The 24,621-nt window shown below is 38.0% G+C and overlaps 1 protein-coding gene across 9 annotated transcripts in view; it reads right to left on the bottom strand.

The window, feature by feature from the left end:
- MARCHF1 (membrane associated ring-CH-type finger 1) overlaps positions 1 to 24,621 on the bottom strand; it is a 236,410-nt gene that overhangs the window by 51,264 nt on the left and 160,525 nt on the right. For 8 of the 9 annotated variants that reach the window (XM_040554929.1, XM_040554927.1, XM_040554928.1 and 5 more), the window contains one exon: positions 2,352 to 2,402. In XM_040554929.1, coding sequence (XP_040410863.1) covers positions 2,352 to 2,402 — 51 coding nt within the window. Of the gene's footprint in view, positions 1 to 2,351; positions 2,403 to 21,096; positions 21,174 to 24,621 lie in introns of those variants that run through there. The other variant, XM_040554933.1, reaches the window with a different exon arrangement.

The following is a 24,621-nucleotide window of genomic DNA, read 5'->3' as shown; positions in this document are numbered from 1 at the left end:
ACATGGTACTTGGTTCGGTACTGAGTCAGGTAAACAGAATGGAAGTGTAGGATTTTGCTCTTCTCCTCCCATATTGATAAAACACTCAATTTCTCATGTTAAAAAAATCTCTCACTCTTAGAGCTATGCAATTTCATAGTTACAAGAAAATAATCTGTAAATGACTGGCCTAATTTTATGCTAGTACATGTACAGAAACATATTGGCCAGCTATTATTTTATTTACTTGGTAACATGTATCACAGTGGACTTTGCAAACAATTGTATTCAAATCATATCTAAACACATTAGGTTTTGTCTTCACATTTGGCCAGATTATTACTGAAATTCTTGTCAGAAATGTACATGCAAGATAAGAAAAATCTTCCCAACATCCTACATTTTGGCACTCTCAGTGGACAGCAGAACTGAACTGTAAGACTCAAGTATGGATTTCTTCCCCCCCCTCTAGGGAGTGGTGCATTTTAAAATCTATGGATTAAATAGGTACATAATAACTCGTAGCTGGTACATGGCAAATCAAAGCTATTCCTTCTCATTATGTCCAGATAAAACATATCAAATGTTCAACAATTCAGTTTAATCTGTATTACCATGCAATTCAGAGTTAATGTACCTAGTATGCAAAATTGCCTGAGCATGTTCTGCAAACCTCAGGTGTCCTCTTTAAGGCTAAAACACAAGTTGAATGAATAAACAGCTTAAGACCGTTATGAAATATGAATCTGGATGAAGGCTAATTTTTATGTCAATTGAGATACTTACTGTGTACAGGATCTGACACTGCACAGAATACAACTCTTGCCTTCGGTATTTAGTTTATGTCATCCAGAAGCCTCCAATTTTGTTTTGGGATGCAGTATATGTTACTATTACTTTGTACCATGTGATAGTAACCTGAAAAGTCAGGTATTTGTTTTTCTGTTTTCTTTCACATACATATTCTCCCATTGTATGAAAAAAGGCATTTTGAATCAAACAATGGACTGCAAACTAGATTTCTAAGCAAACATCTTTCAGCATTAGGAAAGCTTCACTAGCAGGTAGTTTCACAAAAACAGAAACAAGTGTTTCTGAAAATCCTGCTTATAATAGTTAAAAAGGTGCAAGCACCCTTTCTAATAAGCATCTATATTGATTTCTGTAGAAACTATTTTAAACTAAATGTCACTGAACGTCTCATACCACTGAATATATTTATGATATGCCTCTTTGTAACACGTCACATAAAAAAGTAGAAAAAGCAATATCAAATCCACGTAATTTTACAATGATTGTAAATATAGACATGCCTTTAAAAATGTTACTGAAAATAATATATATAATTGACTGAGATCAAGCTTGTAAGAATATAATTAGGTGTTTTTTAAAAATAGCCATCAAGTCAGGAAGAGATTCTGCTACATCCCAGAACAGAATAGATATAATGTACGTGTTTTTCCCTGCCTTTTTTTTTGTTCTTCTTACTATAAAAATATAGTATATATAGCATATAGCTGGTTTCTTTAACTAAGAAATCACTTTTTTTTTTTTTTTTTTTTTTTTTAAAGAGCTCTCGGAAGAAAACATTTTTACATTGTGTATCCCAGAGACAAGAGTACGGGGGGGGGGGGGAGGGATGTACCCCCAGAGACAATAGTACAATGGATGTTGTTGTTACTCTGGATGCAAAAAAAAATAATCTTTACATACAAACATAAAGCATGGCAGATGTTTAGACTGGGATTCCAAAATACTGAATTTTTAGCTTTAACTTCCTGTAAATTCTGGCTTTTTAGCATAGATTTCAGCCACATCTGAACCAAAAATTTACAAAAGGAGGGTTAAAAACAAAGGACTGCAGTCCAAAGGACCGCAGTCTCATTCTGCCTCTCCCTACAGCTTCCCTTCTCTGTTTCCTAGAAACTAAAAACTATCTAGATATACAGCCCTGGCTTCAGTGAATCATAAATTCCTGTAAAAAGAATTCAGAGTTCACACATTACAGCAACTATTATTTGGGTGGGGCAGGGGGAGAAAAATTAAGCAGCAATTCTACCTTAAGCTAAAGCATTAATGTAACATTACATTAATGTTAATTAATGTTAGCAGTTGTGGAAAGCAAGTGTAAGAAGTCCACCTGTTACTTACTTATTATTATTACTACACATATTAAAGTCATGACTAATTGTATACCTATACTTTAAGATGGATTTTATTTGGTAGCCATAATGATACGCAGCAAAAACTCAAAATGGGATGTTTATAAAGAAAACATCAGAAACGCATATGTAATTAAATGAAGCACTATATTGTATTTGATAAATTTAGTTTTCTTTAAATTCCTCATAAAGGGAATAGATTTTACATACCTTTGAAATATTACTTGATCGACTTGTGGAACGCCCTGGGGATTTGTCATTCTGCAAAACAAAATTAGAAGATGAAAAAAACGTATAGCAACTTCTACCTAAGAAAAAGTTGTACTCTTTTTGTGATTGTGAATGCACAGAGTTTCTCTTCTGGTATTTTTCCTTCAGGTTGGAAACGGAATACACAGTGGAAGAATGCTCAACAACTAAGCCATTACAACATTCATGTGACTTACATCAGCAAAAGCTGACAGAAGGCCTGCAAGAAAACAACGTTAGCACCTAATTGCTTTTTTTTCCTTTGTTGTTGTTGTTGGGTTTTATAACAGCATTTTGATTGAAAAGTTGATGTACCACCATAGCTTCTCGTGCAACCTGATGCTCTTGTATGAACAGAAACGTTGTGTGACAAATAATAGAACCCACCTAGTTACACTAGGGTAACTTTTTGAGCATAGCCCTGTCCAAAAAAGTTGAGTTCATCATTCAGGAAGATTAAAGAGCTCTATACGACTTCATGCCCAAACATCTCCTGAGAACAACAAATTGTAACTAGTCATAGATACACCAATTTAACACCTACCCACCCTCCTCTGTCACCCCCACAAACACACATGTAGGCAACACCAGGAGACTGAAACCCATTAACGAAGAATCCATTGATCAGCTACATTTCTAGAGCACAATACTGTGTTTTTTTTAATTGTTTGCTTTGGTTTGTTTGTTTTCTGGTAATTCAAATGAGGAAGTGAAGCAATCGTTCAATTATTTCTTCAGTATTTATGCTTATTTTGGAAAGAGTGCTCATCCCCATGGTAAATTCATGTTATAGCAATCACAGAAATGCTTTTCTCAGCAGTGAGAATATAGGCTCAAACACTAAGGTGGAGTATTTATAAAAATCAGACTGATTTTTACCTAGAAAGGGTTGAACTAGACACCCATTCATGCAAGAGTGTTAGATTATCTACTGGGGGCTGAGGGGAAAGGCCCAAAAAACAAAGCAGAGCTTTCACCTGTGCAGCTTACCTTGGAACAGAAGCACCACCACAACAGGCTTACAAATAAATTAATAATTTCCTACAAACATGTCAATAAAAGTCTTTTAACTTCATTATAACCCATCCTCATCTTTCTTTTCAAGAATGACAGAAAAACACAGAAGCTGCCCGTTAAAAAGTTTAGATTTGCTATACCATTAATGCTCATCTCTAGTCTAGAGAAAAAAAATATTTAGGAAAAAAAATACTTTGCCATTTTTCTATTAAAACAGCTGCTTCAATTTCAACTCCAGTAGGCACACCAAAATGACGAACAGGCACAGATACATATTCATTTCTTAGTCTGTACAGAAAGCTCCAAACTGACTTGCTGTTTCACATACACCTCCTACAGCTCTCTTCCTTTAGACCAGGGGTAGCTCATGTTTTTGTTCCGTCCCTCAGCACCATCCATCTTCTGCACTGCAACTATTAACATACCGCACTCTTTTTACTTTACCTTCACAAACAGTAGGTAGCACAAAATATTCCTGCCCTCAAAAAAACAGTGCCACTGAACTCCCCAACCACACATCATTCCCCATTTTATTCTACCACCCAGGCTAATTCTCAGGACTTAAATACCTGCAGGTTTGTCTGTCGGAGTTTCTTCATTTCCAGGAAGAATTAAAAAAAAAGTTTAAGTTATCATTCATTTATTATACCTTGTCCTTGAGGTAGGCCCTGCTTTGAGCAGGGAACTGAACCAAATGATTCCTTCTGACCTCAAGTATTCTACGATTTGATTATTATTTCTGTGATACATTATCCACTGTAGCTTGGGCAAATATGATTAATGAATTACTATTTTCTTACACTTTCTAGACAACACTCGATATATACACTTATGAATGTCTTCATTTATATCCACAGAAAATATACTTTGTATTTTCTGGGTCAACGTTCAGAGATGCTCAGCTCTGACCTCAAAATAATCGAAGTTATGGACCCATGAAATTAATTCCTCTTCCACAGTTGGGAATTACAAATGGGGTTCATAGTTGAGAAACTCCCTGCTAAAAGCATGCGACCTTTATCCTCCACCACTTGGCCTAAAGAAATATTTTGTATTTTCTGACAGTGGAGTGAACTCTGGAACTGCAACTTCCTTTCTTTTAATCATCTGTCATCAATGATCCATTTTTAAAATCTGTGCCTGGGCTGCGGCTCTCTAGGATTTTTACGTGACCCATTCTTCACTACGGCACGTATCTCCTTTACTTCAGCTACAACAAGGTCCAGACCCGCTGACAACTCTTCGCATCCAAACTGCAGAGTACTAGCTCATCCACTGAATGGTCTAGGTTGAGAGAAAGAATGCTGGCTCTCTACAGCTTTGGGAAATCAAGAGAAAAAATAGTGTTGTGTTTTTTTTTGTTTGTTTTGTTTGTTTTAATCATAATCTCCCAGTTGAGGCATTCCACGGTGATTTATCCCAAGGAGGACACAAATAAAACACAAAACATTGCACTAAATAACCATACATAAATCGAAGACAGAATTCCTCATTCAAGTTCACATCGAACTTGCATGACTGTTCATGCAAAAAAAGAACAGAATAGATAAGTTATGGAAATATCTCTTTTGATATGCTGTCCTTAAAGACTGCTTGTGTTCTATAATTCCATTATAATGGTTTATCTTTATGGAATACACACGTTGTTAAGAATAATTGATTCCTTTTCTTACCGTAAGTGAAGAGGAACTTACTGTATTGAAGAATATTTTTCTTACAAGCTTGCTAAACACTGATAGTAAAGATTGTTTCTCCGTGCATTCAGTATTATTTTACATTTGAAAGGTTATATCCAAAGAAATAGGTATTCAAACATCTATGCATATTCTTGTGCATCGCACAAATGTCTTATCATGTACTTCCAATCCGATTATTTGAGGGGGAAAAAAGTAGCATTCACCTTTTTGATTAACACGTCAAAGGAGGAATTGTTTAATGCCTGTAGCTAGGGTTTCTGATCTCCTTGACTGAGTTTTCTAAGTGTACACATGCAGAGTGCTGGCCCTTGAGCAACGCAAAACCAAAACATGCAGAACTATGTCTTGCTAAAATTCTGAAACTGCCTTTTTCTCCACTCAACAAAACACCTCCTTCCAAGAGTCCACAATAGACACGAGCCTTTTGGTTTTCTTTTTCAGCTCATTGTTAAACACTCAGGGTGTTCTCTGAAGTCTGCACTTTGCTTTTTTCTGTATTTAAACACTGTTCAAAAGCTCCTTGTTAACTTTGTACCAAAGGAGTCTTTATCACCCTATTATTTGAAGGAATGGAACAATTATATCCATCAACTTTAAAGTATTTTTCAGCACTTAGAATGATAATAAAAAAAAAAAACTTTTGCACTTTTGGCTGATACATTATTCAATGGTGGTGTCAATCAAGTAAAGCATGATGACCAGCATAGGAAACCAGGTTTCCATCTGGTGGGTAACTGGGACTTGGAAATTGTTCTGATTAAAATCTGGATGGAAATGAATATGAGGAGAAAAAAACCAGCATTTTGGTTCTTTGATTCATTCAAGTATCTTTTTGATATAAGTAGAAGGGTTTTATACAGGAAAAAAAAGCTTTGCACTAAACATACTAAACATTTCTCTGAAACAGACAATGCTCTGTTTCAAAAATGTCTTAACAGTGCACTGCAAAATATTTGTCCTTAAGAAAAATTTCACCAAAACAGCTTCCTGTTGAAATTCTGAATTTAGATTAATTAGCGTTTTTCATCGGAACACTTTGTTCCCCCAGAAGAAAGTACCCAAGCAGCTTTATTCATTGTATGTTGCATTATGCAGTCCAAAAAAACACCCCGGGATGCCTCTCCTTACTTCCAGACATGCTGTTCCAGCAATATCTCATTTTTTCTTTCCTGTGTTACATCTGCAGACTTGAGACTGCTTATCCCTCCTGCTCCCTCCTCATAACCAGCAACTTCAAAAATAAAACACTAATCAGGTATCTCTGAAAATGTGATAGCATAGAAACAAGTTCCTATAGCTATTTTACAGGAATATAGAAGAAAAGTAGTCTGTGTCTGTAAATTTCCCAATTTCTGTTGTACCAAGGTCATTTACAAGGATGCCATTGAAAATGAAATTCAACCTTTGATACAAATTCTGGGACAAGAAGAAAGAGAAATAATACCATGAAGTTTGAGACTACGACATGTTCATGGAACTGCTCTGGGAGGAGTTATATGTGCGCCTGTTCCACTGCATCATGCAAAGAAACCAACTCCAGTTTTAATAAGAAGCTGAAAGAATTAAAAATAAAATCACAGAATCACTCTTTTTCTGTCATTAAATCACCTCCTAAAATTTCAATTCAGTACTAGACTGGGTTCTTGAACTGGTATTTTTTGCACTGATCAGCTTAAATTCAAGCCCATTAAACCTTCTGATGCTCAAAGATACATTTATTTCCCCACCTTGCAACTGTGACTTACATTGCTAACAAACTGCATTTTTATTACAGCAAGAGAATAAAACTCTGACTGGGTAGAGGAGAAGGGCAGTAGTAACAAATCCCTAAAATACTGCTCTAACAGTTCAGACTCTCATCACAGAGAGGAAGTGGCGGATTAGCTGGTTGCTTTCTGACTTTTGCACTGAATTTTCTTACGCACAGTTAGTGATTTTAAGTTTTGCTTGGCAGCAAAGCCTATTCAAGTCCACTGATCTGTTTGTCTGGCTTGCTTCCTTCAGCTGCTCTTGCAGCTCTGGCTCTGAGCCCCGCTGGGGCTGACCCCAGCAGCTTGCTAACATTGCACCACATCTCTCTGCAGAGAGCATAGCAGCATCAGGAACTAATCACAGAATCTCCCCACAAGGAGCCTCCTTTTTCAGCACCTTTTCACTTCTGGAATTTCAAATAGGGACAGATGAGGCTTCCACTTTAGGTCCTTAGCTGCCACATATGTAGATGATCTCAAATCGCAACATCAGTAGTTGGAAATCTAAAGATCTTGAAAAATTAAGAGGAATTAACAAACTTACATATATGTTACTTACACAATACATTTATTTCAGTATCTCAATATGAAAACAGAAAGACAAAAGCATAAAACAGGCAGCATTCACTTTAACTGAGAAAGAAAAACTGCAATGCCCATAATTAAGTAACACATAAATACATGGTGTAATTACTGCACATCATGCATAATTTTACTGTGGAACCCAGAATGTTTTCAATACCAAAAAAAAGCTGGATTCAAAGTGTCAACTCGCAGAAGAGAAGTCCTCTGGGAATATTATTGTGATGCAGATGCAACCTTTAACTAAAATAACAATAACAAAAGACAAATAAGAGATACTAATAAAAATATAAAATAACACATATACATGTATTATTCATACTTTTATGCTATATCACATCTCTCTACCTAAAACATCTAAGAGTATATAACATATCTACCTATATATGAATGTATTTATATGTATAGATATGTACATTTATGCACTTTTTTCCTTGTTATCTACTACTGAGCACGGCCATCAAGGAAAACAGCATCTCCTACATATTGGTTATTGCTACATTATTCAAAAGCTATTTCACAGTTTCTCATTTTTGGTCTAAATTATTAAAATGAATACACGTCTATACATATTTATTTACGACTACTTATGCTGAGAAGGTAATGAGAGAGTTCCTACTGCCTGAGCATATCACATGCCTCTTGGCCAGTTTGGACTTGGACAACTTCTTCTCCACTGGAAGGATCCTAACAACCGTCAGGGTAATTGGAAATTTCTAAAAAGCTTTGATGTGGGGAATTTGAGTCCCGGAAGGAATTCAAAGCAGATTTCAGTCACAAAATAACACTGGGAAGGAAGCTAAGCTGGAATTGACAGTTATCTTTCATTACTGATGAATTATTTTCAGTGCTGTTACATATTTTATATAACTTTTTCCAACTTTCAAATATTCAACAGTTAGCCATATGACTGCTCTTATAAATGGACCACTAAATCACCAAACATTAAATTTCTGGTAGTTCTCTTTTTTTTCAAAAAAAAAAAAGACAAAAAAATGATTTTTTTTTAATCTCCCTTCTTTGCAAGCAAATAAATAACTATTTTGTTAAATGTTAAGGGGTTTATTCAGTAAGAAGGTCAACATTTATGTCAAATCATCTACAAAGTCACTAGCAAAAAGCTCATGAAGAAGGTTAACCTAAACAGACTGAAGGTCTATATTGTACAGCAGGGCCATACAAAACCAGCTGATTATCACAAATAAAGCTTCTTAGGATGCTGAAGCACTTCAAACATGCCATTCTGGCTATCATCTGTGGAAACAATTTAAATCAGCATGACATAAAGAAGTTAATTTTATTAGCCTAGAAGTTGCTTATTTTCCATATACTTATGTATATGTCTATCTGTATGTGGGCAGATGGGTATAAGCAAGGATACAGCAACCTCCCCACTAGTGGGCTGCTGGGAAGCCTTTCAGAAGAATCACGTACATGTGCTTTACTGGTCAAATGTCCCCTGACTGCTTTTGCAACCAAGATATCATTGTAGCCAGACTTATGGCACCCAAGGCCATACACATCTCATGTTGGTACTCTGGCTGCAGTAAGGTTTAGAGATAAACATTTAATGAAATTAATGAAATTATTTCCTTGTTCAATGTTTTTCCCTCTGAAGAGAAACCCATAATGCCAGTAAGTGCATGCCACAGACATACCACTCTGTTACTTACAGTTGCTTCTTGTACTGGTATGTCTAACGGGCTTGGGTCATTTCTCTCCTATCTTACCTCACAGCAGTCTCACTGAACACAATGTTGCTTATCTGTAGCGTAAGCTGTTAATAAGCATGAGAAACATATCAGAAACTGATCCAGCATCCTTTTGATTCGAAAATGTTAATTACACTTTAATGAGGCTCAGAGCAATTTTCCTCACAGGCCAAGATGAGTCAATAGCAGGCTTGCTGTTACAATACAAGGGTTTCACAGTGACACTTCTACCTGCAAATTACATGGACAATTTCCATGTTACAGAATTCAACTTCTTTCTCTGTATTTCACAGACCTACAGGGTCGAAACCTGTTTAAAAACTGATATAAATACATTATTACATTAAAAAAAAAGTGAATGAACCTTGAAACAGCGCAGGCGTTGACAGACTACAGTCAGAAAGCAGCTTGTACTAGCCACTGGAAACTGTTTTGAGGTGGAAAGACATCTTCCCCTGCCATAACTGCATAATTCCTGTAACAGTTCACGTCTTACTTTGTTGCACCATACCTAGGAGAAGCGAAAAGTTCCAAGAAGCCCTTGCCAAAACTAGAAACGAAATAATCATGAAGTTGGAAGTAAGTTCAACACATTTCAGTAAACTTACAATGTGTGTCACATCACGGTCCTTGACTGATTGTGAGAGAAGCAGCTAGTTAGAAACTTCCCTTGGAAAACGCTTTCTGGCAATGCTTTATACTAATGAGAATAAGGTTAAAGGAACAAAGCTGAAAATAGAAAAAGCCGGGATTTCAGAAGATCAACATACAAGGGTGAGCATGAATCTTTACAACACAGAAACCATACACAGGAGTCAAAGGCTGCTGCTCATTAGCACCTGCTTTGTGAGAGCAAAGTGCACTGGCTCCTGCTGCAATTAAGACAGCCAGGGGCTGGGGGCTGCAGGTGACTCCAAGTTCCCCCTTCACATGCAGACCAAAGAGGAGCCATTTGATTCAGTTCAGAGGCTGAAGGAGATCACGTCCTTTCCCTTGCCGAGCGAATGAACTTGAACAAACCTTAAACTGATCTAAGAATGGCCTTTAATGTTTTCCAGACTAGCTGCTGCAGATTAGTTACTTCTTTATCCAAGGCAATAAAATGTAGTGCAAAAATCCAGCCCCAGCCCCAAATGACTCAGGTTTGAGCTGAACAAGTTACCACCCGGGAAGTTTCCAATATATGCTGTTTTATGAAGTTCCAACATGTCAAAAATATCACAAATTGCGTACATATCCCTCAGCAACAGAGCATCCTTCAGAAAGAATATCTAAAGTAGACGAGATGCTAAAACATCCTGGCTTAAAGTATGATACGCTTCTATGTCCAAAGCATCAAATTATTAAAATACTAAAGAGAATTGAGAGGATTTGTACAAATACAAACCTGTGAATATGAGGTAACAGATTTTGTATTGTTCAATACAATGCATTATGTTTTTTGTAAATCTCTCCACTCACCTCCTTTCTAGGAGGTAAAACTGTATGTTGCTCAGCACAGACCCAGGCAGTAAGCAATGCACCGCCTGGTGCCAGTGGATCTTTCTGCCTCCTCTGATGTGCGGTAACACACAGGATGGCAGCTACTGGCAGAGAGATTTGTGCTGTGGTGCAGCCCCGTCAGGCAGCTCAGCACCCCTCGTCCGCTCTCCCACCCTGCCCAGGTGGGATGGGGAGAGAAAGGGAGAGGTAGAAGTGCGAGAGCTCAGGGCTGGGCAGGGACAGCTCGGTGGGGAAGGCAGAAGCTGCGCGAAGCAAAGCCCGACCGGGCCCCACTGGCTGCTTCCCACCGGCAGGCAGGTGCCAGCTGCTCCAGGCCAGCAGGGCTCCTCACGCGGGGCGGCTTCTCGGGGAGACAAACGGCGTCGCTCCCAACGTCCCCCTTCCTCCTCCTCAGCCTCGGCTGTCACCGCTGAGCGTGAGGCCGGGCGATGTGGGACATCCCTTTGGGCAGCCTGGGCCAGCTGTCCTGGCTGGGTCCCCTCCAGCTCCTGGGGCACCCCCGGCCCCTCGCTGGCAGGGCAGCGCGAGGAGCTGGGAAGGCCTCACCTCTGGGCCAGCGCTGCTCTGCAACAGCTGAACGTCTGCGTGCTGTCACCACTATTTTCTTCAAAAGTCCAAAACAGCATTGCGTGAGCCTCTAATGAAGAAAGTTAACTCTGTCACAAACAAAACCATGAGACGGTGCTGTTCTATTCAAAAAGATAGCAGTGTTTTATTACCCAGCTCTTTTCAAACCATCAGAGCTGATGCACACCAACTCCCTCACCAGTGGCTAGGTTAACCTAATGAAGCATTTTCTGATAGCTCCTGTGATGATGATGTCTGAGCCCCATCAAGCCCAATATGATCTGCAGTGGGAGCTTCAGAAGGCACAGACAAACACTAAAGCCCAGTGGGTGCTCATCAGTTACAGAACGGTTTTCTAGGAAGGCTCCCCTAGTCTTTCTGCCCTCTTTGTAAAGAGTAAGAGAGAAAGAAAACCATGCTACAATGTAACAGCGCATCACTCTTACTGTACATTTGTTGTAAACTGTCATGTTTATTATTTCATTTTTTTCTATAAAAATAAAGTAATTAAGTAAGCCCCGATTTCATTGAATCCAGCCTTTTGCTACTTAGGTTGCTTTTTATGGTCCCAAAGTGTTGAACTTGCAAGGTCAGCATGTTATATTTTTCATACTAACCAGATTTCATTTACCCTTTTACTTACATTAACCTTAAGAAAAATCACCAGCATTTAATCCGAGGTTGTTCTCTATGATTGGGTGTTCTGAGTCACTCTCAGTATGCAAAAAATGCATGTCTAAAACAGTCTCCTTGTTGGCTCACTGACTGCTTGGTGAAGACCAAGCATCAAGCATTACACTGCATGAAAAGCCTACTGTAATTAGCTGCCTTTGCTCTTCTGGTTTTAACTTTGCTGGAGATGGGGGGAAGCTGCCAAAATGTTCGTTCCTAGTAGCATTTTTCTTCCTAGCAACATAGAAGTGATTTCTGTCTTTCTACAAAGCTGACCACTGAGTTGAAAATTAGAAGGTGCAAAGATGGATGGTGGACAAGTGAAACCTGCCATTACCTTCTTGTTAAAAAGACACAGGGAAAAATCAGAGGAAGACTCTAACTTAAAAATAACAAGCTGCTAGTCTATACCTGAGTGACATACCTTGGTATGATAAAGATGGAAGGAATACTGTTTACAAATAGAATTAGATGAAAAATGCAGTGAGGGATAATATAACTAACTAAATCTGAAGAAGGTATTAGGAAAATAATAATGAAATTAAAAAAAAAAAAAGAATTCGCTCTTTAGAGTCAAAAGAGTAAGCTATAGAGAGGGAGAGTAATTGCATCAATTCGTTATTGTCTAGTTTTGACCAGAAAATTGCATGCATATCGACAGTCAAATACAAGGCTCTAACTTCTCTGACACGGTGTCTATAGAAGATTTACTTGTCACACTGACAAATGATTTTTGGCCTACAAACACCTTCCTAACATTTTTGTGTTCCACTGCTATTTCCTAACATACTCCTCTTCATCAAAAACTCTGAGCTTTATTATTCTTATATCAATGTCTAACTACAGCCTATTTAATTTCCATCATCTTACTACATTAATCAGAGCACATCAGTTGGAACAGGAAGTAATACACTTTGTGATAGATTTACACACATCAAAACCGCCGTCTGCTACTTGGTTGTTACTGTCTAAGTCACCTGGCAATTATGCACAGCCCACACGATTGCACTAACGCTTGATTCCCATTCTTTTATTCCTGGAGACATGCTATGGGAGGTGCTGTGTTTGGGTGTCATTGATAAAGATACCTTACCATGGAAAACCGCAAATGTTATTTTATACCCTTTTTTCTTGGCATTACTCAGCTACAGAAAATGAAGACAAGCACCATTTCTTTCTCTATATATACAAATACAACAAACAGTTATTCACAATATGTTAGCCCTCTTAAATGGGTTTGACCTATGGAACATGGAAGAGAATCCTCTTCCCTATGACATCAAATTCTCATTTTGTCTATCTTCCATGACGAACAGATGCGCAACGTGATTAACTTCACTGCAGAATCCTTAAATCAAGTAGCACTGTGACTTACACACATTATCTCTTACAGATAACTTATTTAAGCATTTTTCATCCCTGATTAATAAGGATCTCGTGTGTTTGCTTTTTCATTCAAGTACTGATTTCAGCTTCAAATGGACCACTAGTCACTATATCTATTTTCAAAAGCTCCCAGTACATCATGAAACTTTGCTTTTCCAAAAGATTCTGAGTGAGTCCAAGGAGAAGACTTGGACTTTTTCTTTCCTTTTTTTTTCTTTTTCTTTTTTTTCTTTGTCTTTTAGGTAAGACATTTGTTTCTCATCTGTTGGGATGTTTCTCTGAACACCTTGTCTGTGCGAAGATCCTCTCCTGTTTGAACACTCTTGGTGGTCAGTATAAAATTTTCAGCAAGTAATTGTAAGGAGTAGTAAATCCAATTTTTCATTTTTATTTTTTAAAGAAAGTAGATAGAGATAATTATCTGTGGACCATGCCACCCAAATTTTAATTCACGGTATGATATGCATTCAATCTTCTCTTTGTTAACTATCAATATATTCAAATTCTTTAATTGAAAAGACAAACTATCCTGTTTCAGAAGCCAGAATTCAGAGGTCACTTTGTTGTCTGCCAATTACTGTGACCTGCTGGATTCCAGTCAATTAATACCCAAGATGAAAGATTCTGGCCAGCCACGTAATTGTCTAACAGCCAAATGTTTATCAAAAGACAAAAGACTAATTAAATACACAAAGTCAAAGTGCTTCAATTACAACAGAGCTATAACCACATTCCTTGATATGTGCTGTATGTTCACCTGTCACCATTTTTCGTTTTTTTTATCTGATTACAAGCTTTAGGTCGTCTTTGTGAAATCAAACTCCTCCAAGCAAAAGGAAAAATGATGGAAACAGCATCAGAATATCCAGGCATTTGATTGTACAGGTGCCCAGGATAGGAAGCAGAATAAAAAAGAATGAAAATGAGCTAAACAACATGGAAATCAATTCCAGAGCAAAGTATATTGATATATGAGCCTTATATATCACAATAAGTAAGCACATATGACATCCCACAATCTTATCAGTGTAAATCAGAGTACTTCACTCTGATTTTTCACCTAAAATGCCATTCTATAAACTGGTATTTCATGTAATTGCTTTTATAACAGAACAACTTGTACCTAAAGAGAATACTCTGCCACAGTGGTCCTTAAAAAATATTCACTAATTTTCACACATTGCATTAAAAATATTACTACTTCCACAAAAATTCAAACTACATTTCGTATTTCAAATCACCCATTTCCTCTCCCTCACATTAAAGTATTTTCTCTCTCATAACCTTGTTATTATAACCATTGGCCAATTTGATTCATTATTCAGCCTAAACCTTCTGACCTACAACATCAACAAGAATAGGAACAAAACTATAGATAAAATTAAGTTCTTGACCAAAGATAGAGATGCATACTTTAGTATAAAGCTGCTGCTCCTGCTCTTACCATACAGTGTTAGTATGTCTGGAACCCTTGAATCACAAACTGGAAATAATAAACATAAGGACATAAAGGAAAGTCATGGCAGATGAACCTGAGATGCGTGTAGATTCCACAGATTCATTCATCAGCATCTTTCCTGTCTCTTCAGCAAATCCCAAAGTACATCTTAATGGTAGATTAACTGAGGTTAATTGTTAAATAATCAGACTGATAGTTTGGGGCTCATTGTTTAATTTTATTATACACCCATTTGTTTAGCCATTAGGGAGTTCATGATTTGCAACTTACATTTGAACATTGCAACTCTTCCTTCTAAATCTCAAAGCAAAATATCAACTTTAGTTCTTGAATGACAAAGCTTAAAACTCTTTTCAGCAAAGCTCTTATGATAGTTCATGAAGTGATACATTTATTTACACTAAAATGTGTAGAAAGGTTGGAGGAAACAGACACCTTCAGGTTAAAAACACGTATCTGCAGTAATTTCTCTCTACTTCAGAACTAATACTGAAGTTCATTCAAACTTCATTTCTACATACTTTGATCCAATGTGTGGAAATCTTTCAACCATCAAGGCAGTACGAACTTTCAGATCAGGAAGTTTTCATATATGCTGCCAAAGAACTCTATAACAGAAATAACTATTTTTGTTTACAGGCAAGCTTTGTCTGATATGCATCTGTAAAGCTATTGAGACATCTTACAAAGAAGTTAGCAGCAGAAAGTAATACTAGTTTATTGCTGAAAAAAAATTTAAAAAAAATTGTCATTTACTCCAGTCCTTTAAAGAGCTGCCACAACAAAGGCTAGATCCATATTTTGGTTATGTCTGAAATATTTTAGGTCAACAAGGTTCAGGATCTGGGCCACAGTTGTTTGTGGTTTTGTTTTGTTCTGTGTTTTATTCTTCCTGAAATATTCAATAGAGGAAGGATGCTGGAGAAATTACAACTAAATTGGGCTTATTCTTAGTACTCACATGCCTGCCTCCCTATTCATATATATTCATATATTTTGCCAAGGGGTGGAGGGAACCTATTAAACAAAAGTGTTTTTTTGTTGTTGTTGTTTTTCTTTATAGATATATTAATGTTTAATTAAAAGAATGAATCTTAATCTTCTTTTCCACTTACAATAACGCAAGTAAAAAGAAGTGTGGAAGCAGTGTCACCTGGACACCTATTTTGGAGCAGACTTGATCAGCAAGTCAGAAATACTCACAGCAGAGGCCTTCTACGGGACTTCTGCTCCCAGACAGGCACAACCTGCACGTTCATCTCAAAGATGTGCTGAGAGAAGGACGAGTACACCGTGCCGTTACTAACTGCTCCTTCCTGGCAGATTTTGTGCTGTAACAGAGATCTCTGCTGGAAAGGGGAACACCAAACGGGAAAAGAGAAGAAGTTTGGGGAAATGAGAGAATGGGCAAACTGGCTTAGGGAGAGAAAAGGCTACCATCACTTAGGCGAAGGAAGACTTTATTGCTGAGAACACAACTTAGTAATCACATTTAGATTCAGAAATGAAAGAAAAGAAAAAATAACACCAAAATATAAGAGGAGGCTCTGCCAAATTATCTGATTAGCTCTAATGTAAAGACATTGTAAGCAGTTGTTAATTCCTCCCAGTCAGACCTTCATGCCTAATAAAAAAGTCCTTGGCATAATTAGGACAGACAATAATTCAAACTTTCCCAGAGTGCCTATAAATAGCTACTTACCAGAATATAGAGTAGACTATATTTATTTTATTCATATCTGTTAATTACTGCATAGAACTTAAACTAATGAGTTGGGAGTATCGTCCTGACACTGTAATTGACTCAAGTATTTGCACACAATATTCCAGGCATTTATGTTTGTCTGTCTGCATAGGCTCTAGCTGTTAAAAACACCACTGAAATTATTTACTCTCTTATTCATGAAACATTTTAATTACCATCCTAGATATCAGTTAATACCTTATGCTTTGCCTTTTTTCCATTACTGCTGGCAACAATGAAGCCTGTTTAATTCCATTTTATTCTTTTCCGTGTTTTCTCACCAAGGAATCCTGCTTCTGTTAGTCATGACACATAATGTGAAATAAAATTACACACAAATGACTACTGTTATTTACTAACAAAATACTATACTTTCTCTCTTTTCACTACAGTGGGTCTTCAACGTGATAAATGCTCTAGATTCCCAGTCGGCAGTGCACTTTTAGATTTCCAGCAGTCCGTGTTGGAAAGGACTTCCAGGAACAGTTTTACTACTGGAAGAAAACAAACAACAATCTGCCACTTGCATCTGAAGCAGATCTGGTGACTTACGCAGCGTCACCCTGAACCAGTGCCACAGAAGATTTGGCTCACTCATCTCAGGCAGCGATCCACAGCTTGCAGTATGATGCTCACAGAGCATCCTCAGCAGCACCCATCTCCACATAGTTGGGAACCAGGCCTCCCAGCTCTGGCAAACATTGATTTATACAGCTGTAAAAATGCAGATGGTATTCAAGTGACTCTTTTAAGTCTAAAAAACATCTTTAGTTCCAACTTTTTTTTTTTTCACCTCATACAAAAACACATTCTTGCCAATTATTGCTATGAAAAAGCAAAATGACACTTTCACAGTCTGAGATACTAGGGAAGAACTTAATAGAAGGAAGAGCCTCAGAAAGAAAAACATTAGTTGGTCACTCAACTTTCAGGCCTGATTTTTTAAAAATTAACATTTAACTGAAAACAAATGCTGAGTGGTCAAACAAAGACAAATGTAAAAGAATCAAATCCTTTTTTTTTTTTTTTTCCTTTACTTGCTTCTGAAGTTTAATTTCTTTTAAAAGTTAGATGCATACAACTGAATTCCATAGTACTGGTTTAGTTTTAACACTATCATACAGAGCCAGGAAAAAGGAAAGATTTTGGAAAACGCCATTAGAGAAGCAGACAACTTCAGTATCTGTTTTATTGCTCCTATTTCACAATACAGACAAAATACGAAGGCGTAATTTCAATATTCCAATTTCGGTTTACCTTCATTCTTTCCAAGCTCAACTTCATGCCTCATCATTTCAGTAATATACATTTTCTTTTGTCTAATCTTGATAATTCTACTGTTTCTGGATGTCAGTGATCCGCTATTCCTAGGTGGCTCCCAGTAGTTAAAGCATATGGCTTCCTGAAGATGTTTCAAATACGCGTCCTGGTTGGGAGGCTCATTAAACTATGATTCTATCCCTTCTTCCAGTTGTAAAGGTCAGTATCCAGACTTAATCCCCATGGAAACGAAATTAACCTTTTGCATTCAAAGAGAATAGATGCGCTACGACCGCTGAACTGTAATACTGCCAGCACTACAGCACGTAACTCTGCTTATGCTAGAGAAAAACGAGGATGGAAGACAAGGACAAACTGACAGAACTTCTGTATATGATGCCAGCCATATGACATATGACTAGGAATATGACCTCATCCTGTGATTAGTTGGATACATTTTACTGACAACAAAAGAGGAATATCTAATCCCCAATAACAACAGCTATTTGATGATTTCTTTTTTAAAACCATTGGATGCTTACTGACTTGAAATTACACCAGTTGGTGGTTGTTGTTGTTTTATCTTCTAGTAAAATTGTGTTACTGCTTTCTGCTTTTTTATTATTAGTTTTGTGGGATTGCAACAAGCGGGAAGTACAAAACGGTGGCTACCATTCACGTATAGTCTAACTGGAATGGATAATGGAAGTCTCCTTCTCTCCCTAGTGCACACAGAAGACAGCCGTAATTGCAGCCCCAGTGCACATGAACTCCTCAGCCATTCAAATTCTCGCAGCCTGCTCTACTCACAGTTAGCACAAAGTGAGATAATTTCCTTCCCTACGTTATGCTTCATAGGGAAACTGGATTATAATATGCTCAGAAGGTCTAGATAAAAGACAGGCGATTAAGAATTACACAGATAAAATATGTAAAGCCTCTGTGATGTAAAATATCTGTAAGGCAAAGTCCTCTTTACACAAGGCGATGCTTGCGGGACAAGAGTCATGCAGGTGTCCCAGCTCTCCCTTTGTACAAGAGACAACGCTACACCCTGCAGCCAAGCTCTCGCTACGGTGTTTCCTCGTGTGCCAGTAACTGGCTGCCTGCAACGAGCTGGAAGGAAGAAGTGGCAGAGCTGGATTTTCTTCCCTGCTCACGTCTGCATGTGAGAGGCTCAGTAAGAAACTGCACTGTGTAAGAAGAGAAGGGTAACGCACAGACAGTGAGATGAGCTCCTAATTGCAGAAACGCTAGGGGATATTTCCAATTAATAACCTTAAAAGAGCCCTGCAGTCAGTCCCTCAGCTCTCTCGCTGCAAGAATCAGTACTAGGAGCACTGAACCAGCTACAGGATCTAAAAGGTGTTTGGAGGATCTCCTCATTCTACATCTGAGATGCTCTGTCGGTAGCAAGGCTCTACTCTTCCACTTTAAGAGTAAAAAGAAGTAACACTTCTCCAGCACTCAAATCACTCACTCCTGCATTGCACTCCAAGATAAATTCATGCTCTAAGTGCCATAGCACACGGAGCTTTGAGTTTCTATTTACATTAGCTTCCCAGTTCAGTTTCACAGCGCATTTCTCCAGGGGCTGTAACTGGTACGCTTCCTTTTGGCTAAGAAACCACGACACAAATCTTGAGCAGAGGATGAAAAGTTGCACATCTTTTACAAATCCTTACTGGAACCCGACAGCAGATACTGGGATATCAGTAACTTCCTTCGCAGCCTCATAAACGCGTCCTGATCCCCATGGCTTCCTTAGCTATTTAATACAGCCAAGCATTCACCTGCTAATCCGTTGAGGTGCTCCCTTCACAGGGGCTGCACCAGCAGAGAGCCAGGCGTGCACGCTATGCACCGATCTCCATGGAAACAAGGCTGTATATTTGGCAACTAAAACCTGGTGAATTAAGGGTAATTTCCTTTCCTCTTTTACTCTCATGCACTTTAAACAGCATAAAAAGGAAATAAGGAGAAATATAATAAACAGCTCATGATATTTTTAGGATGGAAATTATACGTACCACTAAAGGTATTATTTAGTGGTAAACAATTCCCACTAAAAGGCAGTGGTTTTCAGAATTATTTATTTTGATGAATTCATTCTGACAGGAACCACACCTGTCACATAAACACTCACTGGTGTATCACTAGTTTATTAAGTAGGCATTTGCAATGCATTGTGAACAGCCACCTCTGCTGTAACAACCCCCCTCTAGAAAATTCACTATACACTACACTGTTTGCTTAGGGTAGCCAAAAAGAAAAGAAAATCCCTTTCCTCCCAAAGGTTCTTTGCCATACCTCTGCAAATTCATCTGTGGCCACCTCACAAGATTATTTTCTTATCAGACCATCTGGCGTCTTTTCCTCTTACGATGACTCTAAGCTATGTGTGAGACAGTTTGTCAATTAAGCTCGCAAAGGCAAGCAAAAGTGCTTTTTTGACGCCTTTCTGTGTATTTTGCTGTTAGGATTGTTGAGCAATAGGTGACCTGACTGTGTCTCTGCAGCTTTTTATATTCTGATTGGCACACACAACTCAAATTCAGACATAACAAGAAAGCACTATCAATCTAGACTGTACATAAACCTGTTCAAAACTGCAGAGAAATTAATATTAATAACTATGAAGATGACTGAGATTCATCTGTATCTTTTTGGAGCTCAAATTTATCATGACGAAATTCTGCATCTGGGCTCAGGATGCAGTTGGACATGATGGTTTTTCTTGCCTTAAGATCTATGCATTTGTTCCAGACTTCAAACATTGAGAAACTCAAAACTTTCTGATGAATTTTTCACATCACATCCAGTTCCCCTCCACGCACTGCATGAACAACTGTGAAGGAATCCTACGAAAAGCTGGAGTTGTGTCCATGGGACAACAACACAAAGAAATATACCCTCTGGATGATTATACGTAAAGAGATAGAGGCCAAAGAAAGACTAAGAGCAGCAATTTGCAAAATGAATAAACATAAAAAGGAGTTATGCCACGCGTGCTTTCTGTTCCACAACTCCTGAGAATAATTAATCTCGAAACCCTGATGGGTAGATCAGTGCTATGTCTTTAGACACTGAACTGAGTATTGTACTGGGAACTTGAAGGAACTAAATGAACAAGCAAACAATGAGAGCAAGACAAAATTAAAAAATAGCTCTTCTGTATTAGTTGTACATTCTTAACAGTCTTAGGCTTAATTCATAGCCCCACAAGCTGCAAAAATGAAAAGCGATTTCAAACAAAACAGTTTTAAAAGATAAGCAGGCTCAAAGGCTTTGGAGAATGGGAGGAAGCAATCCAAAAACAAACAAACAAATATTAAATTAATTTAAATTAAATTAACCTCTTATCAGCCTCCTGCTCCCACCTTTGGTTTTGCCTGGGGGAAATAAAAGGGGCATTTAGATATTCTTTCAAGCTTCTTTCTCCTGGGAGCACTGAACAGAGGACTTGGGAAGGGACTGTGCCAGCAGGAGCTGCTCCTGAGAGCTTGCTGGCAGAGCCAGTTAGTAACAAAAGCCAGAGACGGGCACCTGCCCAGCTGGCTAATCCCCTCGCTGCCAGCCTGCTAGCAGCAAACATCTCAGGCCACCTGAAGGCTGTTAGCGCTCCTTCTCTCCTGCATAAGGCACAGACCCAAACAAACCGTTCCATCTTCCCAGGGGAATATCACCTCTACGCCGTCCCTCAGTCATAATGGCAAATCCTGCATTATAAGAAAGTTGTAACACTCCCACACCACTTTGCTATGCCGATCAGTATTTGTACGTTTTTCCCCTGCCTCTGAAGTAACATCCACTTGTCTATCCTTGAGCCGAGCTGTTATTTCCTATCTTGCTACTATTGCTTTTTTTTCAAGCCTCACTTGTTTTTTAGTGGTTTTCACCTAAATCTTTTCGATTCATAATTTTTGAGCTGTGATCGAAATACACAAACAGCTTATATGTTTTGTCTAGGGTTTGCTACTGACTTAAATGGTGTCATCACAGCATCTAGTGTTATTTACTCTCACATTCATTATCTATATTCTCACATGCCTAGTTGCACTGAAGACAGTTTTGAATCCCAAGGAAGATTCCCATGATGAGTTCATACTGACCATTTTTTGGAAAGCGATAATTTTGCACGCCGTGTACCCGATTCCAAAGCGTCGCATTTAACTTCCAGTATTTTTCCATGGTAAACAAGGAAAAACAAACTGGCTTTGGACCAGCCTTTTTACTTTTTATGTCACAAAGTGGAAGCTCCTTGCTGAACACTTTCAGCTTCAATCTCTACTATATGCAAAACAGCTAGCTGAAAACTTCACTGCTTCACTTCCCTGCATCCTTCCTTCTGTTCAAGATTAACTCTGCAATTGCTCTTCTTACTGATACATTCGTTTTTGCATGGTGTTTTGTGTAAGGCAACTTTTCATCCAAAGCCTTCAGCAGCAGTTTGCCTTGTATTCTTTTTCTTCCACGATAACAAAAGAAAGAGGAGTGCTTTCTGAAAAGTATCAGCAGCGCGTTATCGGTGTTGTGCTCGGCACTGATGAGATCACACCGAGAGTGGTGCGGACAAGGACAGGCACGTAGGAAAGATTAATTGAAACGGGACTGGGGGCAGAAAGGCCAGCTGAATCATTAGAGAAATGGAAAGCCTGCTTTTCCAAGAGAGGCCTAAAGAGTTTGGCTGGTTTAGATTAGCAAGAATGAAGGCTGAGATGGACTATCTGCTATGTACAGATACTTTTGTAGTAGATTACCACGGACAGGAAAATTAAAGATAAACCAAAGTGTGCACAAAATACATGGGTATAAAATATATGCAGAGTGTATTTAGGCAAGACAGAAGAGATTCTCAGTCATCAGAAAAAAAACTTCCCACTAAAAGGAGAGAAAACACATCTGTTTGGCAAGAAGTTAAAGAATAACGTGAAAACGATAGCAGCGGGTGACTGGACTCGATGAAAACAAAGTTTTTCGTTTCCATTTTCACAAAAATTGTTGCTTGGGTAAATATTTTTTCCTAGAACAGTCCTTCCACTGAAAATATGACCTTGTGAAATTTCAAAGTATTCATGCCAACAAAATGAAAAATTTAGTTTTAAACATGGCTGAAGCCTAGAATAACAAACTGCCAGAGTGATTCCAATAAACACATCCCAAGCTTCAGTTTTGAAATTCCTAAGACATGTACAATGGCAGAAGCACCTTGTTGCCATATTGTCCCAAACACCCCTATGAAGCATGCAGTCCCACACTTCAGAACAAATGTATTAAGGCAGCTTAGTGAAGATTTTCTAAGGTGTAACATGGAAAAGGCAGTATAAGTTAGGCATTCATGACAACTAGCATGAATATGAAAAATCTGGCTTGAGATTGCCCTAAAACATTACAGTGTCTGTTTCAAACACAAAAGCCAATTTTCAACAAAAAGCTTTACGTGCCTTTTTTCCTAACTTGGACAAAAGACCTCAGATTTCAGCACGATGACAATGGTGGTTGTTTTTTTTTTTTTTTCTAATGAGTGATATTTTGGTAAGAACATTCCTCAGGAACATGACACAAAGCCACATGCTGAATCTGAGATGTAAATCTGATACTAAATTAAACCTGAGATGAAAAATTCAATTTCTATGATTTACCACTTCCTGAATTATCCCTTAGTACCAGCAGAATTTATTCTCTTCCTTAATTAGTCAGCTTCATTTTCCTCTTTTATCTTGTCAGAAACAAAATAATTAACGCATTATTTGCATTTGGGCTTTTCTAACCTGGCATTTCTCTTTGCTCATCTAAAGGCTATTTGTATTCATCATTACTTTTTTCTTTCCCAAATACATTTTGGAGTTTTCCACCTTTTCCTACTTTTCAGTGGTTTTATTTACACTAAACCCTACGACCAAACTAAGCTTCAAAACCATGTTTGTGAATATTCATTCCAATGCAAAATTTTTACTTTAGCTGGGATTATGCCCAAGAGTGACCTTCCTTCCTCAGCATCCTAGCAAATAATTTTTAAGATTTGAATACTGCAAATTTATGCAGAGACTTTGGAATTTTTCCCAAACTAAAAGTCAGTATTTGCATCAAGGCATCTTGTATACCTCCTGGAAACTAAACCAAAACCTGAGTCTTTCAAAACAAGATCTTTCAAACTGAGCTTCCACCAATACAATTTCAGATGGGAGTTTTGCTAGATATGCACATTTGAGAAGCAGTGCAGAACCAGAGCGTATCACTTTAGGATCACAATCACCTCATCAGGAGAGCCCACAGAACTACAGTAAATAGGCAAGGGGAGTGAGACCCAAGCAGAAACCACTTTTCATATCAGAATAGTATACAGGCCATAGCTACCTGAGGTAGGGATTGCTCATTGGCTTCTAGTCTTATTATGAGTCCAGCACAGCTGCTTAAGTTTCTTTCAACATACTTTGTTTGCTTGCACACACTGTTTCACAAGCAAATTAAATGTGTCTGTACTTTTTACCTGTTCCTTCTGCAGGTCTCTAGAAGAGGATACCTCACTAGAGAGGATTCAGGGACACACTGAGCAGATTCTCAATTGTGATTTCATTTCCTTATACTGTTGGCATTTATCAAGTAAATCAATTGGATATTTATTGCCATGAAAAACTGATTTTCTGTAAAATTCAAAAAATAATCATTAGCATTTGTAAAAAAAAAACAAAAAAATCAATTTTTCAACTTTCCCTTGAAATAGCTGTCAATAAAACTGTTTTAATACAGCTAAATGCAATATTAATTTCATTCAAAATATTTCCTATGACAGCAAACCATTATTCCCAGCTATGACATAACACCAGTACCTTATGAGATTTCCTTTAAAACTTGATAATGCCCTGAATCCTTGACTTCCC

Source organism: Cygnus olor, chromosome 4 (genome assembly GCF_009769625.2).
Source record: "Cygnus olor isolate bCygOlo1 chromosome 4, bCygOlo1.pri.v2, whole genome shotgun sequence".
NCBI lineage: Eukaryota > Metazoa > Chordata > Aves > Anseriformes > Anatidae > Cygnus > Cygnus olor.
The sequence above is the reverse complement of the archived record's forward strand: the minus strand, read 5'-3'. Positions and strand labels throughout refer to the sequence as shown.